Source organism: Lissotriton vulgaris, chromosome 2_1 (assembly GCF_964263255.1).
Source record: "Lissotriton vulgaris chromosome 2_1, aLisVul1.2, whole genome shotgun sequence".
Lineage (NCBI taxonomy): Eukaryota > Metazoa > Chordata > Amphibia > Caudata > Salamandridae > Lissotriton > Lissotriton vulgaris.
This window is the reverse complement of record NC_141687.1, coordinates 755,872,074-755,890,027: the sequence shown is the minus strand read 5'-3', so window position 1 is coordinate 755,890,027 and position 17,954 is coordinate 755,872,074. Positions and strand designations below refer to the sequence as shown.

Here is a 17,954-nt window from a genome sequence, read left to right as displayed (position 1 = left end):
AAAACCAGGGCTTGTGACCTAATACAGGAAGGCAACATTATTACGAATACCTCCATAAGATGTGCAGCAGACACAGCTTCTAGAGCAATAAATACAGGGGTATTGTTGCCTAGACATGCATGGTTACGCATCCCTGGGTTTAAACCATAGGTATAAGCCAATATCTTAATCCAACCATTTGACCAACAACATCTTTTTGGTCCATTGATTGATAAAAATTTATATTGCGCAGGACAATAACCCGAAGGTATCAAGGCGCCTATCAATGACATCAAAAAGTCTGAATCAATCATCCTTACACATAGGCCTGTAGGAAGAGGCGGGTTTTTAAAGCGCCGCGAAAGGTCTGCAGGGAGGGCAGGGACCTAAGATCCAAAGGAAGATCATTCCACCACTTAGGAGCTAAAGTGGAGAAGGCCCTACCACCCCATTTAGCCTTTCGCACGCGAGGGGCTGAGAGAAGCAATTTCCCGGAGGAACGCAGATTCCTTCCGGGGATGTAGTGGGAGATGATTGAACCCACTCCAGAGTCACTGTTCCTTGCGATGGCTCTGTATGTCATGCACAGGACCTTAAACCGTACTCGGTACTCCACAGGAAGCCAGTGCAGCGATTTTCTGGCCAAAGTGGCCGAGGAGCGTCTAGGAACATCCAGAACATATCTGGCCGCGGCATTCTGGACAACCTGCAACCTGCAAGTTGATAGTGCACTAGAGAAGATGAAAAATCAAACTGAGAAGCGCAAAGATGAAAAAAGAGACACGGCCAAATCCATGAGAGCTTTACAAACACAAGCCCATAGACCTTCCTTTCGTCTCTTCTTTTAAAGCGCCCAACCAAACCTCGCCTGGTAAAGGATATTATAGAGGAGGTTATAGAGGAAACCACAATAAGGGTAGAGGTAGAGGAAACCACAATCGCAATGCCTCTACTCTCAAACAGTGACTTCCCTTCCATCCCCCCAGACCATTCCACTCCTGTCGGGGGTAGGTTACAACCGTTCCTACCTGTTTGGAATTCCATCGCCACAGTCGGGTGGGTAAGACAAATAATTCAGTTGGGTTATTGCCTGGAGCTCACTTCCACTCCTCCAACAATACCACCCAGACAGCGTCCCATGTCACAGGAACACCTCATACTGCTAACACCAGGTGGAATCTCTACTGCAAAAGAATGCAATAGAACCAGTCCCAAAACAACATCAAAATACAGGAGTTTATTCTCTATACTTTCTCAGATCTAAAATAGGTCTGAGGTACCCGTCCTTTTTGGGTATAAGGTCCCTAAACCTGTACATACAATCAGACCACTTTCATATTTATTTATTTTATTTATATTCTTGTATAGCGCAGGACTCAACCCCCGAAGGGGTATCCCCGCGCTTGCGCTTTGCTACAGGTGTTCAACTGGTTTATAAGCTGAGGTGTCTAGCAGTTAGGAGGTCGAATATAGGTAAGTTTTAAGAAGCTTCCTAAAAGATTGGAAGTCGGAATTTTGTGTTGGGGTAAGTGGAAGTGAGTTCCAGAGAATGGGACCTTTGTAGGAGAGAGCTCGGCCTCCCTGCCTAATCTTAGGCTCATATGGTCACACTACAACAGGTTCTACAGTTGTTAAAGAAGGGAGACTTCCTTGCCACATTTGATCTCAAGGACGCCTACTTCCACCTTCCCATACATCAATCGCACAGAAAGTACCTAAGGTTCATTCTAGAAGGTCAACACTACCAATTCAAGGTACTCCCTTTCGGAGTAACTACAGCACATCGAGTGTTCACAAAGTGTCTAGCAGTAGTAGCAGCACACTTAAGAAGGGACAACATTCATGTCGTCCAATATCTGGACAATTGGTTAATAAAATCCAAGTCCTACAACCAATGTGTACAGCACACGCATCAAACCATATGCCTGCTACACAAACTTGGATTCACAGTAAATCAAAAGAAGTCCCATCTTCAACCATCCCTGTCTCAGCAGTATCAGGGTTCTACAATAGATACCTCCAAGGCAATAGCGTACCGCAACCCAACAAGAATGCAAATTATGCAGGATCTTATCAAAAGATTCCAGCCACAACACTACCAGCTCGAGTGTTCATGCAACTAATAGGAATAATGGCATCTTGCATTTTCATAGTGCCAAATGAAAGACTACAAATGCGCCCCATTCAAGTTCAAGAGTGCTTGGCAAGTCAGTGGAATCGGGCTCAGCAACAAATAACAGATCTGGTGATGGCAGACGACCGGACATATTGCTCTCTGCAATGGTGGAACACCAAGAACCTTTCCAAGGGCCGGCCGTTTATAGAACCTGTTCCACAGATAATACTAACCACAGACCATTCTAACCACAGATGCATCTCACAGGATGGGGAGCGCATTTACTAAATCACACAGTACAGGGTACATGGACCATGCAACAAAAACTACTCCACATAAACCATCTGGAGTTACATGCGGACAATATGACAACAATTTATTACATTAAAAACTAGGAGAAACACACTCCTACAGCTCTCCCAGCTGGCACAGAGCATATGGAGATGGGCCATTCTTCAGCTCATTTCTATGAGCAGAACATCTACCAGGAGTTCACAATCAAATTGCAGATCGAAGTCCTCAAAGACAACAGATACACAAACGGGAACTTCATCAAGTTCTTCAGCCATTTTTTCAAAAGTGGGGTCAACCAGAGATGTGGTTTGTAGCAAAGAGATCCAACTCCAAATGCCCAAGCTTCGCCGCCCGATACCCACACCCATTATCCAAAGGCAATGCGCTATGGATGAACTGGTCAAACAAATTTGCGTACGCTTTTTCACCTCGCCTACTAATTCCATTAGTGGTACGCAAGCTACAGCAACATTCTCACATTGATTCTCATGGCACCAATGTGGGCAAGACAATCCTGGTACACCACGCTACTAGAGATGTCGGTAGTACCACATCACAAACTAAAACTCTCTCCACATCTACTAAAACGGAACCATGGAGAGATTATGCATCCAGACCCAATGCAGCTCAATCTAGCGACTTGGCTCATGAGGTCTTAGAATTTGAATATCTAAATTTACCACCTGATTGTATGAATATCATAAAGGAAGCAAGACGCCCTACCACTAGAGCATGTTATGCAGCAAAGTGGAAAAGGTTTGTTGTATATTGTACAAATAACATCAATCCCTTAGATGTTTCCATACAAAACATTATATGCTATGTTACATCTGCAAAGATCTAACTTAGCTTATTACTCAATCAGGTTACATCTTGTTGCTATAGGAGCATATGTTCAAAACAGACAACATTTGTCATTGTTCAGAGTACCTGCAATCGAAGCATTTATGGAAGGACTTAAAAGAATAATTCCTCCCAGAATACCACCCTCTCTAGTGTGGAACTTAAATGTTGTACTCATGATTTATGGGTCCTCCTTTAAATCTGAAGTGTGAATTACAGTTCCTTACATGGAAAGTTGCTTTTTTTTGTAGCTGTTTCTTCACTTCGAGTAAGTGAGATACGAGCATTAACAATCCAAGAACCATTTATAAAACTTCATCATAATAGTGGTTCTTAAAACAAATCCAAAGTTTCTGCCAAAGGTAATTTCACCTTTCTATCTCAATCAATATATTGAGTATCCAGTATTTTTTTCCCCAACCACAAACAGTGGCAGAAAGAGCTCTACATACATTCGATGTAAAGAGAGCGCTTCTCTACTACAATGTTATAGGACGAAACCTTTTCGTAAAACTAAACAACTGTTTGTGTCTTTTTCTCCTCCACATAAGGGAAATCCAATTTCAAAATCTGGCATTGCAAGATGGATTGTTAAGTTCATTCAAATTTGTTATCAAAAAGCAAAATGTACTCTATCCATTCCACCTAGGGCTCATTCTACCCGTAAATTAGGGGCATCTATGGCATTCCTAGGAAACATACCATTAGATGACATCTGTAAAGCAGCTACATGGTCTACTCCACACACATTTACAAAACACTACTGTGTAGATGTGCAGGCAAAACAACAAGCAAGTGTGGGCCAGGCTGTACTCGAAACAATATTTCAAACTGTTAAAGACGCGGGTGGTCGCCGCTAAGGGAGACCCTGCTGTGCAATCTATGCAATAGTGTGTGGTCTGCAGCCCATATGTCTCTAACAGAAAATGCTACTTGCAAGTATGCATCTGTTCTTGGCATGTAGGGCTGCAGAACCACATATGCCCACCCGCCTCCCCGGCTACCTGTGTCGGTTCCAGTATTATCTTATTTGGATACACAATGCATGGTCATCTCTATGTACTCTTACAACTCCATTTGCCCAATGGCAAAAACAATCTGAAGATGGAGTCGATGCCCATGCGCGCTATGATCTAAGGGAGGAGTCTTCCAGGACAACAACAAAGTGTAATCATCCGGGCTCACCACCAGATGGTGATCTAATGCAATAGTGTGTGGTTCTGCAACCCTACATGCCAAGAACAGATGCATACTGGTAAGTAGCATTTTCCTTTCACATCTTGATGCACCAGAAACAGAAGACGTTCCTCACATCTATGGTAGGTATAATATACTGCCAGTTCAGAGGATTGCCTTTTGAGAAAGTTGGCTCCAAGAATATTAACATGCGTATCTCTAGTGGCACCACATCTCGGGAGGGGGAAACATTTATATAATTAACTAGGTGACCTGATCGTAAAAGGGAAGAAGTATTGTTCTTGGCCACAAAATACTCCTTTTTATATGGTTTTGGATCGGGTCAAAAAATCATATTGACCACAGCCAATCAAAGACATTCTTGAGAATAGTTTTAGACACACTGAAAGTGTTAACCTTCCCTACAGAGGACAACCTTCTCTCTAAAGACAAAGATTCCCCTTTACTCGCTATTACCGTCTCTGCCAGTGAGAAGGCATGATAATATTCGTCACAATGACCTTGAGTGTTTCCTTATTCTCAGCTGCACGCTTGTATGACAACCTTCAAGAAGGATTGCCATAAAAAAATATGGAGTCTGGGATTTGGGTGGGGTCTAGTGGTAGTGATGAAAAACACAAAGATTGTTAAAGAATTGGCATGTAAACAACATGAAGAGAGGAAGGACATTACCAGAACAACAAATCCAAGGTCTCCATCACTACAGATGCCTCTGATAGGTTGGACACCTCACATGGAAAGCTCAGTACTCTAGGATCGTGATCACCTATAAAAACAAACTTGCATATACATACTGATCATAAGCACCTTCAATTGTCCAGTCCTGCATAGTGTGAACGATTTGACATGTTATAAACATTTTATTTTGCTACATGGAAAGCTGCTATCTTTGTTTTTATGACATTCTCTTTTCTTGTAGTGTAATAAGACTTAGTGTCTAGTAGGCAGGCTAAGTCCTGACATTTAGGTAAGATCTTTATTTTATTCTCAAGATTCTTAATGCTGTATAATCGGCTCATGTTTCTTCACAATTCTAGCCAGCAATAAGTGTTAGGTTGTTGGATCAATTTTGCGTAGACTTCATCAGGGTAAATACAAAGTCCTCAAGTGTGGAACACTAGTAAGTATCGAAAGGAGAGTACTGCTCGCATGTCACTTTCACGCATCAGTGAACAGCGCTGAACTCTCACCTGCAGTTCTCAGGGGTGCTTCTTGTTCTCCAATGGACTTTGTTCCCATTGAGGTGTTTTGGTGGCTTTCCCCTCCCTCTTTTGAGCACCCATTTCTTTGAATAATATTTATGCTTATAGTTTTGGTACTTGATTGGGTGTGCCGCTTATAACCCTGCCTCCTTGTTTTCTGTGGTAAGTCCTGGCATTTATTTGCTCTAAAAAATAAATACAAACACAAGTGTAGTGGACCTCAGCCCGTCAAAATAGACAGACAGAAAAGAGGGTGGCGATTCAGACCAACAGCATCACAACAATGTGCTATGTTCTTAAATGGGTCAAAATGTGTTATACCAAGTTATTCATAGAGGATCAAAACATTTGGCGCTGGGCCTTGGAAAGAAGAAACTCATTCACAACAGCCATGATGAGTACAACATGATTTGTAGATTCCCACAAATAGACAATTCAACCTTAAAATATTTAGAATATGGTTCCAACCACACATAGGCGTGTTCACTACAAGAGAAAACAGAAAAATACATTATTATTTACCAGGTTCCCCAAAAGGGCTCCACGAGAAAGCATTATAGTTAATTGGTATAAGGCTTTTGCTTGTGTGTTTCCCTCGGTTCCACTGCTACAGAAGGTGATCATGAAAAACCCCAATAGTCTTGAATGGACAAGGTACTTGTCACTTCCTCGAGGAATTGACAGCACCTCATTAAAATCGAGGTGCATATGAATGGGAGGCAATCACTCACGTGAACTGAACTTTAACTAACAAGACCAGGCTCGGCCCTCCATTATGGTGGAGGAGTGTTTCCCTACTGAAAAATAAATTGATGATAAAATTTTATTTTTCTTACTGGGCCAATTATCAGCCTTGGGGCGGGGCCATCCTGATGGAGCTTACTCAGCTACATGGAGAAGAGGAGCAATGCGCACTGTACATGCGAATGTCACTTTGTCCATCTGTCTTAGACCCCCCCCAAAATTTGTGGCATCCGAGACGGACCACTCCCACCCCGCCCTGGACCACCCCTTGCTACGCCACTGGCGAGAGTAAAATTTTCAAAAACAAATGTACGTATTTTACATTCTACTAGCAGCCCGTCCCGACGCCTGGGTATGAATTGCTGCCGGCCAGTAGTATATTGTTTTGTGGGATTTCGTTTTGATAGCATTTCTTATCTGTGACAGGCCTGTGAAACGCTCCGATTCACAGTGCACTGCTGATGCACTTAAGAGGCGCGTTCAGTAGTGTGTAAACTCTAGTTTCCCTACTTTATTTTTCCTTGCGATATTATATAGCGCGAACTCGACCACATGGCATGAGCACAATTTACATTCCAGAAGAGCACATTCATTTGTGGTAGGCACGGGGAGACAAAGCGATTTGCCTGGAATACAAGGATGTTAAGCTGATGCTGAGATTCGAACGTAACTCCCCAGCCCTAAAGTTCGCAATTCTAGAACTTGTGGCGGGAGGTGTGTCTAAAAGTGTGTGTATGTGCTGGCCATCAATGAGAGAGACCTGTGCATTTTTCAAATGGGTGGTTAAAAAAATGAGTGTTGCTGGAGATGTGGGCCGCCGTGCCACCAATGTACTTACCGGGGTAGGGTAAACACCCATTCCGCAACTTTCTTTCCGCATACCATCACTCCGCATACTTTCATTATGCAAGTACCATGACTCCGCAATGCCATTATAATGCATGGCATTACATTTTATATGCTTTTACCATGCATACATTTACAACGAAATTCGTTGTAAATGCATGAATGGTAAAAGCATGTTTTTGTAATGTTTGGATAAGGTAAGTGTGGGTATAGAGGTATATTTTTGGGGGGTACTAAGGTATATGTTTTGGGGTGTTTGAGTATTTTAAGGGTTCAGATATAGTTTTGGGTTATGGGGTACAGGGGTAGTTTTAGGGTTAGGTTTGGGTTTTGGGGTACAGGGGTATTTTAGGGTTCAGGGGTAGGTTTGGGATTTGGGGTACAGGGGTATTTTTAGGGTTCAGGGCTAGTTTTGGGGTACATGGGTATTTTAGGGCTCAGGGATAGGTTTGGGTTTTGAGGTACAGGGGTATATATAGGGTTCAGGGCTTGGTTTGGGTTTTGGGGTACAGGGTATATTTGTATGGTTAAGATAGTGTTTAAGGGTGTTGGGGTATTTTAAGGAGTAAGGGCGGGTTATGATTATGGGGTGCAGGGGTATTTAAAGGGAGCAGGCTGGGATTAGCACACGATATGAGACATGGCATGAAGGGCCGAACGTACCACGCCCCCAGCGTTTGTCATGCCCCAGCACACGCCCACAGCAAAACGCAGACCCGCCCACAAGGGACTACTTTGCTGGCACGGTTCTTTTACCTTTTAAATGTATATGGTGGGCGTCTGCATAGCCTATGTCCTTTTGCAACTGCCCTTTCCAACGCTGTATTGGGTGTTGTGGTTCCTGAGATTACCCGCCTCAAAGGTTTGGGCTCTTTATTATATTGATATGGATTTCTATAGCACAAACCTGGGCAAGGGGAACCCTGAATACGTACCTAAAGATCCAATATCTTGATGAACTGTTATGCATACAGTGCTCTAGCAGGTAGGTCATAGTGATGTGTCCTTTCAGATCGAGCTTATATCTCTTTGTAATATGTGCAGTAGCACACCATAAAACTGGATCCGATAGTATAAGGACCATATCCCCCAACACAAGAAGTGAAGTGGGATTTTTGTATTTTTATGTTCAAATTTATTACCACCCAAAAACTGATACATTGACCACCATTAACAAAAAAATGCGTTGGCTTTGATTTTATTGCTTTCCTTGACCTATTTTGAGCGTCGCCAGCAACACTAGTTATGAAGATTGGATCTGACTTTGATTGAAGAGCTAGATGGCTGTGCATATAGGGGTTATTTACAAGCCCCTTATGCCGTCGGGGCATCACTTTTTTAGATGCACAGGCGGTGCTATAGGCTTGCCCCTATTAACAAGGCCATGAAAAGTCATCCTGCATGACTTTTCATGGCCTTGTAAATGTGGGCCCCTTTCGTGCAGTACTCTGCGTGAAAGGGGCTTTCCATGGGTGTTGCTGTGGGTTTTCCCACGCAACATCCATAGAACCTGATGCATTCCCAGATTTACAACATTTTGTAAAAGTGGGAATGCTTCAGAATCCTATGCCCCACGGGAGGCGTAGGAATGAGGCAACAATGAGAAATACTTTTATTTTCTTGTTTTTTCGTCATTATGCGTGCTGCATTCTGGCAGCACACATAGAAAGGAAGATGTCATAAATGATTGTTTTTGTGCAAGAAGATGTCCTTTTCTGCACAAAAACGCACACCCTTGCAAGATGACGCATGGGTGCCTGAGCTGGCGCATGGAGGCCAATTGTGTGCCAGGGCAGGGGGAAGCACCTGGATGCGTCATATTGCTGTTAATACGACGCATCCTTGTGCTTTGTAAATGACGCAGCTCAATGGCTTGCTGTGCAGCACCATTTTCTTATGGATAAGGCACCCAGTTTCTAAGGTTGGCTGTTTCATTATCATAAAAAACCAAGGTGTATTAAAATTGGGGGGGGGGGAGAAGAGAGAGAGAGCGAGAGGTGTAGTGTGTTTGGGGAGGGCAAGACCTAGAGGAGTAGGGGGCGGGAAGAACTACTAGATCTTGGGCATTTCTGACAGAAATTAAGCTTGGAGTGAGTGTGGGGTATACCATAGTACAAGGAACATTATGAACTTCAAGACTGTACCAGTTAATCCACCCTGTACAATCACACTGCCAAACTACATACCAGCTTGTATGTCAACCACTTTGATTTACTGTAGTAAAATGGGGAAACTACTGCCTGGGGGTAAGAGAAGGGGTAACTCCAGTAGAGCTGTGATTGTGATGGGTCGTCCTCCAAGACTTTAAAAAAGATGATGCAAGACAGTAGTTTTACTCTATACAGCCTCGGCATTGAGGATGAACGAACAGAGCAGTCCGACTCGACAGCATGTGTAATCCTTCTTTTGGTGTTTCCCCTTAGGGCTTGCATGGCATTCATGAAGATGTCTTCCTCAGTGTACCCTGTATCCTCGGGAACCAGGGGATCACCGATGTGATAAAGATGACCCTCAAGGCCGATGAAGAAGAACGTCTGAGAAAGAGCTCCGATACACTCTGGGGAATCCAAAAGGAACTGCAGTTTTAATCGCCTTCTCGTGCATTTGTATGGTGAAAATAGTGAATTATATGTTGCACTTTTTAGGTCAAATGTAGCCGTTTTAGCTAATGCACTCTAATCCGACATTTTCAGATCTGATCATCGATTCAAGCTGGTATAAAACTGAAGAACAAACACTTATGTTTACGAAAAGAGGCATTGGGCCGCTAGTCTTCCTCATACAGCACTGATCTTGAGGATAAAGAAATCGGAGTTTTCCAAAATATTATTTAACCATACTGTTCAAGTCTCTATTCTCTTGATCTTCTCTGTAGACTTACATTGTAACTCTGCACTCATACATGGTTCGTACAGGCCTTAGTGGATGGGTGTTCACCATGTTTACTGCAGCAAGGCTTTAATGATGTGGAAAGGGGTTTGGTATGAGGACACCACCCACTTGTGGAAGGAATACGGTTATGGCCTTGAGTGCATCTTCACCCTCTGCAATGTATGTCAATGTCTGGACAAAGCATGAGTGGTGTTTTCGAAAATGTCCGTTTAATAGATTTGAACCTTGGCACAGTCTACTTGCACTGATACATTCGAAGAATAGTTTCTCATACCCAAATGTGATCGGGAAATGACTGACCAAAGCAAACTACCACCACCATCATCTCTATCAGCAGAATATCCAGTTGTATGTGCATTTAGTCTGTGATGTCTCTTCAGCTCCTGGCCTGTTATATGTACTGTACACCTGAGCAGTTGTGTATGTCCCAGTGCTTCTCATTCCTTGTGTAGAACATGACCTCAGTATGCAGGGTGACAACAACTTGCTGTCTGGGCTGTGGTGTTGACCTGAACACCCAATAAAAAAAAAGCAATTCATAATTTCAGTCTTTTGTTTCATTTATGCTGACGATATGACCATGTTATCCATAACCGATTCACACAAGTTACCTACTTTAATTAGCCTTTACGTGTCACATCCTGATTTCAAAAGCAAAGTATGTTGGTTTTAGTGTAAGCTAGGATTGTTCCTGCTACCACTCGCTAGCCATAGAGTTCATTATGTTCTGTTTCATTTGAGATGCTGGAAAAAAATGTGTTTCTGTTAGGTACATCTTTTAATGTTTTTGTGTCACTGGGGTTATGTTTTGGGCAAATATGAATCTGGGCCTCCCAACAATTCAGCTCTAGCTTATGCAAGATGTACAAAAAAATCAGATAATCGTTTGCTCTGAGTGGACACAGATATCGTGTCATACCTGTCCTATGCTCTTCACTGGTTGTCAGTATTTAAAATGATTACATTCAAACCGCCTTTCTCATCTGTCAGACTACCGGGGTCAATAAGCCCCTGGTTGGCAGGCCTAGGGGTCAGTGGAGGCCAGGACTTCAGTGCTCCTGGAGGAAGACGACCCGCCTAATTTAGGGATCCCACCTCACATTTAAAGAACCCCAAATCGGCATTCCAGTAGACTCCTCGCTTACAAGTGGAGTGCAGCAGCTTTGTGATCTTTCCTCCAATGGAATGGCTCTGTAGGAGGGCTCCCTTTGTGGTGGGATTGCGCCCTGAAGCCTATACAGCTCTGAGGAGAAGCTCTGCGTACTTCAGATCAATGAACAGAGCTATATTTAGAGATCGGACTCTAGTCCTCACCAATGTCTTATTCAGCCTGTTGTGAGTGAGAGCCCAACCCAATGTCTCCCTCTCAATAAGTGTGCCCTGAGTGCTCTTACTTGATGGAAAGCGGAGCTTCACCCATCTTTAAATAAAGCGAGCCAGCCGTAAGTAAGGCAGGGCAGGATCCCAGCTGATCCTTGTTGGATCCACCAAACTCTAAATAACCTCGTATTTCTCACAGAAAAACGTAAGCCTTACTCTCGAAGCATCTCTCTTCCTTCTGGTAAGGCATGGTTTCTTACAGGCATGTTTCCTTTCCACGTAAAAGAGATGGACGGCTACTAGGAATGGACCTTTTTGTAGCATGGAGCCAGCTTGAAGGCCTCTTCATAGCAGCCTGTGATTTAAAATTGTCCATATTTACTAAACTAATTATGATTGTGACTTGCCCCAAAGAAGCCTGTCGTGCCACATTTCCTTTAGACAGCTGTAATGCTAACCAAGATGGCTACAGTGCCGAACTCCAGATACAGACATTTGTGATCGGTCAGCCATGACTTTTAAACTTGCGTGGCAAACTGTACCGTACTTCTGTGCATAATTGGTACATTGTGCACCATTAAATTGGGCATGCTTGTATCACTTATTTTAAGCAAAAGTGCTGTGTGAAGCACTTTGCTACATCACTATTATACTATTTTATGCTAAGTAACTTCAGAAAAGCACATCAAGCATGGTCTATTCACCTTAACACTAAAAATTTAGTCACAACGTAGTTGTCTTGCTTCTGTGTTTCACATGAGGTGTGGAGAATCTTATGTCTTGTCTGGTCACAGAGTTTCTGAGACCTCGGTTTGTTGTTTTTGTGTGGGTATTCAAGCAGTTTACAATTGGGTAAAAGTGTAAGTTAGATATCTTGGAGATCGATTGATTGTGAATGACTGCTCGTTTACCCTATATGCAAGTGTTTGGTTCTTTGTTTTGTGTCCCTGTTCCCTGGATGTCTGAGCTGCTGTCTGGAATGCTGAGTAAATGATGTAGAATGTTGGTGTATGGTCTGCAGTGGAAGTTCGGAGATGGAGGAAGTTGTAGGGAGGATGGAGCCCTGCCAAGATCTACATGCTGTTGTTGTAAGCTAACGGCCTAACATGATATAAAGAACTTTCCTCCTACCTGAGTGGCTCCAGGCTTTTGTATGAAGACCCTATCCTAGTTGGTGGGCATTTGGCTTTGTGGCTGAGATAGCATCTAAGCGATATGTCATCTCTTCGGCACCGCTAGAAAGTCAGAAATCCACTTAATATTTGCTGCCCAAGATGTACATGAAGTACTCGTATTCCAAAGAGGGGAGACACCATTGGTCTACTGCATCAAACACCCAAAAGGTGATAGTAGGAGTACAATGCAATTTGTCAAATCACCGGCAATCGCTCTGGGTCGCATACTAACCCATCCTTTTTTACCCACCATACCGCCTCAGCTTGGACCCTGCCATATGCAAACCAGCCTTCACCATGCACCTTATGGGAATAGTTCAGTCCTGTCTGCCAGACCAGGTCTTTGGCGAATGGAATATAAGCAACCTCAAACCAATTTCATCCTGAAAAGGGTTTACCAGCCAGGTATAGCTTGGTTCTAGTGGCACAGTGAGCATGGGACACATTTCTGGGCATACCAATGTTACTTAAGGAGGTACATCAGACACACAAGGTGATGGCAGAAATGCTTGCAATTTGCCAAACCATTGGCATACGCTCAGGGTAGCATCCCAACCCATCAAGTGGTTGCCAGACTTATTGCAAGCATCCTCCTATCACCTTTTGTCTGATCTACTCCCACTTTGTTCTGGGGATGGACCCTATTCCCCCCCCCCCCCCCCCCCCCTTATGTGCTTCAACTGAGCTCTGGCTGATAGCAGTGAATTTATAGTGTTTTGGGGTAGCCAGTTGCCCCAGGTATTTTCAAGGAAATTGAAGTTGGAGACTAGATATGACAAGAGCATCTCCGTGTGTATGATTTTCACGGCCAGGTCATGTAAAACTTAAGTACACATGTACCACCTTTTTCAAATACCATGTAGCCTCTACTATGAGCCTTTAGGGCCTACCTTTTGGGGTTACTTATAAGTATTAAAAAGGATGGTTTGGGCGTGGCAAAAGGTTTATTTCGCCTGGTCGAAAAGTCAGTTTAAACGTGCACACACAGGCTACAGCACAAGCCTGAGGCAAGTTTTAAAGTACTAATTAAGTGGGTGCACAATGAGTGCAGCAGGCCTGCTAGTAGCATTTAATGTACAGACCCTGGGTACATGTTGTACCATTTACTAGAGACCTACAAGTGAATTCAGTAAAGGCCAATTTTACAATTTTTGAAGGTGAGAGCACAAGCACTTTACCACTGCTTAGCAGTGGTATAGTGCACAGAGCTCTAAAGCCAGCAAAAATGAATTCATCAAATAGAATGAGTGATGGCCAAAAGTTTGCGGGAATACAAACCCAAAGATGTCGGTATAATATACATATAAATATATACAATATAAACCTAAAAAAAAAAAACAACAACTATGGTTAAAGTGATGTTATAGTTGGGTGTTGGAATACAGTTATAGTTTAGTGAATGATCTAGAACTTGCTCCCCCATCATGCACTGCTTATGGCCTCTCATATTACATGACTCATGACATGTTAAATGACATCATTGACGTCACTAATTATATTTAAATAAAAACGTTGTTAAAATTACAGATGAGATCAACCAATGATTCTGATATTGTGCTGTAGACTTTGTGAACAAGGAGTAAAAGCACAACCTAAACTGATGGTTGCACTCTTCCAAAGATGGAAAAGAAATTGAATATTTCAGAAGGGAAGCACTTTTCATGGATGTCATTGTCTTTTTACTTGTATTCACCCGAACAATGGGTGCAATGGGGTTTGGTAATCTGCAGAGAGCTGAACACCATTAAGCAATGGACTCTTTGGTCATCTTTTTCTGTGAAGGGCTGAAGGCTGAACAAGTAGGGTGATGCTCACCAATGAGTGGATGCAGGGTCTGGACATAGGGCAAAAACACCACCCAACCCTTATTTTATATTGGATGCAGGATCTGGTGCGACACCAGACTTTGTAGACCACCTCTACTGTGCCTGTTCAAAATCTGCATAGTTAGGGTTGGCTGCTTGTGGAGTTTTGTGTGCTGACCCTGGCCAAGGCTAAGCCCTGTGTAAACATATCCTACATATTGGTGAAAATTGTGTGCAGTGGAGGTTTGATGCTTGAGGACTCATTGCCCTACTGGAGCCAATGCAGATTAGATGCAGGGTCTGGCCGAGGCTATGACCGATATGTCCTAATTAATATTATTTAACATGTCATGAGTAATATGAGGTAATAAACAGTGCATGATGAGGTGCAATTTATAGTGAGTTCGCTAAACTTAACTGGTGTAATTCAGTGGTTAACTTTAGTTTGTTTCTTTTTTAACATAAATTAAAGTCCAAGTAGAACGTCATATATATATATATATCCAAACTAGTCTACCTGCTGTAGAGAGAGCGCCCATTACAGGTTAGTCCATTGCCAGCATATTTTATTGCAAAAAAACAACGGGGAGGATGCTCTGCCTCACAAGGAATCAGGTCCAGTATCGCCTGACGTGTTTCGTGTTTTCCACACTTCTTCAGAGGCACCTTATGCAAACATACTGGCACAGCAATTTTCGGCACCATTTTGTATATGTGACGCAGTGTTCTGTCCCGGCTACACCCTCCAATAAAATTGTACGGCAACAGACCTACCTGGTGCGGGCTTTCTCTACAGCAGGCACTCTTTTGTCTTTGATGTTTGTGGCCCCGCCTGAGCCGCAGAGAGCCCCGGTGTGCCAAGGATTACCCCTGCGACTACGCCAAACGCCGCCGCGTCGGGACTAGGTGCCAATAATGTGGGAATTACGTTGTTTACGGGGGCCTGAGCCCTGTTCCGCACGGGATTTATTTCAAACATTTGAGAGGTAAGACACACCAGCTCACTGCAGCTTCATTGAGCACTACGATAACCAGCAGGCCCTGGGTGTGGCAACGCCCACTGGGGTGTGACTATTGAATTGAAAAGGTGCCAGAAAGTGCTGTGTCCCTACCTCTCCAGCTCCTGCCTCTGAAGAAGTGGAAACATGAAACGTGTCAGGCAGTTGACTGAAGTTTACTCCTGTGATGCAGTGTTCTGTCCCCGCTACACCCTCCAATAAAATTGTACGGCAACAGACCTACCTGGTGCGGGTTTTCTCTACAGCAGGCACTCTTTTTTTGTCTTAGATAGATAGATATATATATATATCTCTCTATCAAACTACGAAAATGTTACCATTTTAAAATTGGAGTGATGTTAAGTGCATGAGAAAATGAGTAGGCTGACTACAGGGTATGCTGTACATGTAGAATTCTCTCTAACTAATTTTAGCCCCTTTGAAAATACATAGTGCCTCAAATTACTAAAGCCTCATACCTTCCCACATATTACTAAACCACTGGTTTCATACCTACATTAACATGTAAATGCTTGTTTACTTCAGCCTGATTCTAGGAAAGGCTTTAAATTCAACAGCTCCTAGTCCAACAAAATGGCATTAACCCCTCCCACGCTGGTGACGGAACCGCTCCGTCACCAGCCTCGGGTGGGCTGTGCTGGTGACGGAGTGGTTCCGTGACGGCCCGCTTGCCACACCTGCGCGGTGCGTTCTATTGAGCGGGCGGGCCTGTGACGGAACCGCTCAGTCACAAGCACAGCCCACCTGAGTCTCGTGACGGAGCAGTTCCGTCACCAGCGTGGGAGCGCCGCGCGCCCACCCCGCCCCCTAGCGCTGCTGCGGAATTGCCGCCGCAGCGAAAGGGTTAACCCCTTCGACACTCATGACGAGCTGGGCTCGTCATGGTGTAGCCCGCTCGCACACTGATGACGAGCCCAGCTCGTCACGCAAAGTGCGATTTCGAAAAACCCAGCGCGCTAGCGGAATTCCGCTAGCGCGCATGCGGTTAAGGAGTGCCTCACATTTGTCTTTAATACAAAATGTTAGTGCTCTGGTTGTTCATTAGAACTCTGGTGATGCTGCAGTTGATTAGAGGCGTCAACTGAGAGACTACCTCTAGTTTTGGAGGTTTGCATGTCAGAATGTCATACTTAATAGGAGAGGAAGATATTTTGAGAACCCATGGAGAACGTGTTCTCATTTTACCTTTCTAGAGCACTAACCATCATTTCTATAAGAAAAGGAACCCCATCATTGTGTTCCTTTGGTGCAGTCCTGTAGGAAAAACATTGTTTTACAGACTTGATTCTTTCAAGGTTGCGTTTGGTTGTGCCTCATTTTTGTCATAAATAATTTTAGCTCTCTAGTTAATTAAACCACTATGATGAAGCTACATTGGGAATCAACTGGGAGGCATCTGCTGCTGTTGGAAGTACACGTTTTACTGTGAATATCAAACTGTATTCTCAAATGGCTGATGAATATAGTTTTAACTTGCAGAAAATGTGCTCTCATTTTAGCTTCTGTAACACATTCCATAATGTAACCCCACTAGAGGCTCAGCATTTTTCACAGCGTAAAATCACCTAAGAACTCAACAGAATTCCAAAAACAAGTCTTAATAGTATGAACACATAATTTATATTGTGATAAAAATCTGTTTCCCCCATTAATATTATTTTGAGGTATATAGTGTTATATGGCGCTCGATAGACCCAAATGTATCAGAGTGTTTTACATTTTGTGATAACGTTTACAAGAGGTACATGAGGGGATTCATAAGAGTCATAGTTCAACAATGCAGCATTAAGTGGTTATAAAGCCGTGCAGACAACACAACACCAACAGTGCTCGGCTCTCAATTCATCTGTTTTAATGGCACAGTAAAGACGCTGTCCAGCTTTACTCAATAGTGGAGCTGTGGCAGGCTTCTAACAGAGCTTTGCTCGTTTGCTTTTAATCTGATATTTTTGTTTCTTGGCTCCATGTATCTTTGAAGTGACAGTTTTACATGATGCACAGCTTTGGAATCCAGTTAATGCTCCACAAGAAAAGGACACATTGCCCTAAACCAACAAGCATTCATATGATCATTTTAGAAGATGAAATCTGGTTTCAACTGATATACCTTGGACCAAATAAATAAATAACTTTTTATGTCCCTCAAAACATGGCCTTGATTACACTAAATTGCAATGAGGACCAGGTCTGCAATAGCTGTCACAAAATGTTGTGGCCAGTGAATCACGGGGGAGGGGGCTCTTTGGGGGCCTCCTCATGCCGCTGGGAATCAGGGAGTGCTTGCCCTACCCCCTTACATTTGAGAAATAAAATCAGGATGCAGGGTCCATGTCCCTGAATCCTCTAATGGCTGTCACAACATATTGTGGCAAGCCAATCAGGATATATACACTTTCTTTTGCAGTTTTAAATAGCATGAACTTGACTTGAAGGTACTGGAGCGCTTTATATGAGAACTAGTTAAATTACACAAGGGCACATTCATTTTTCTTATGAATTAGGAGATTAAGTGATTTTTCCCA

General features: G+C 43.3%; 1 protein-coding gene across 2 annotated transcripts in view; it reads left to right on the top strand.

Moving 5' to 3' along the window:
• The window catches only part of LOC147731098 (L-lactate dehydrogenase A chain), a 56,246-nt gene extending 45,591 nt beyond the window's left edge, over positions 1 to 10,655 (top strand). For both annotated transcript variants that reach the window (XM_086956060.1, XM_086956059.1), the window contains exon 8: positions 9,645 to 10,655. In XM_086956060.1, the coding sequence (XP_086812186.1) occupies positions 9,645 to 9,809 (165 nt within the window). In that variant the 3' untranslated portion in view covers positions 9,810 to 10,655. The remainder of the gene's footprint in view (positions 1 to 9,644) is intronic.
• The last annotated feature ends 7,299 nt before the right edge of the window (positions 10,656 to 17,954 follow it).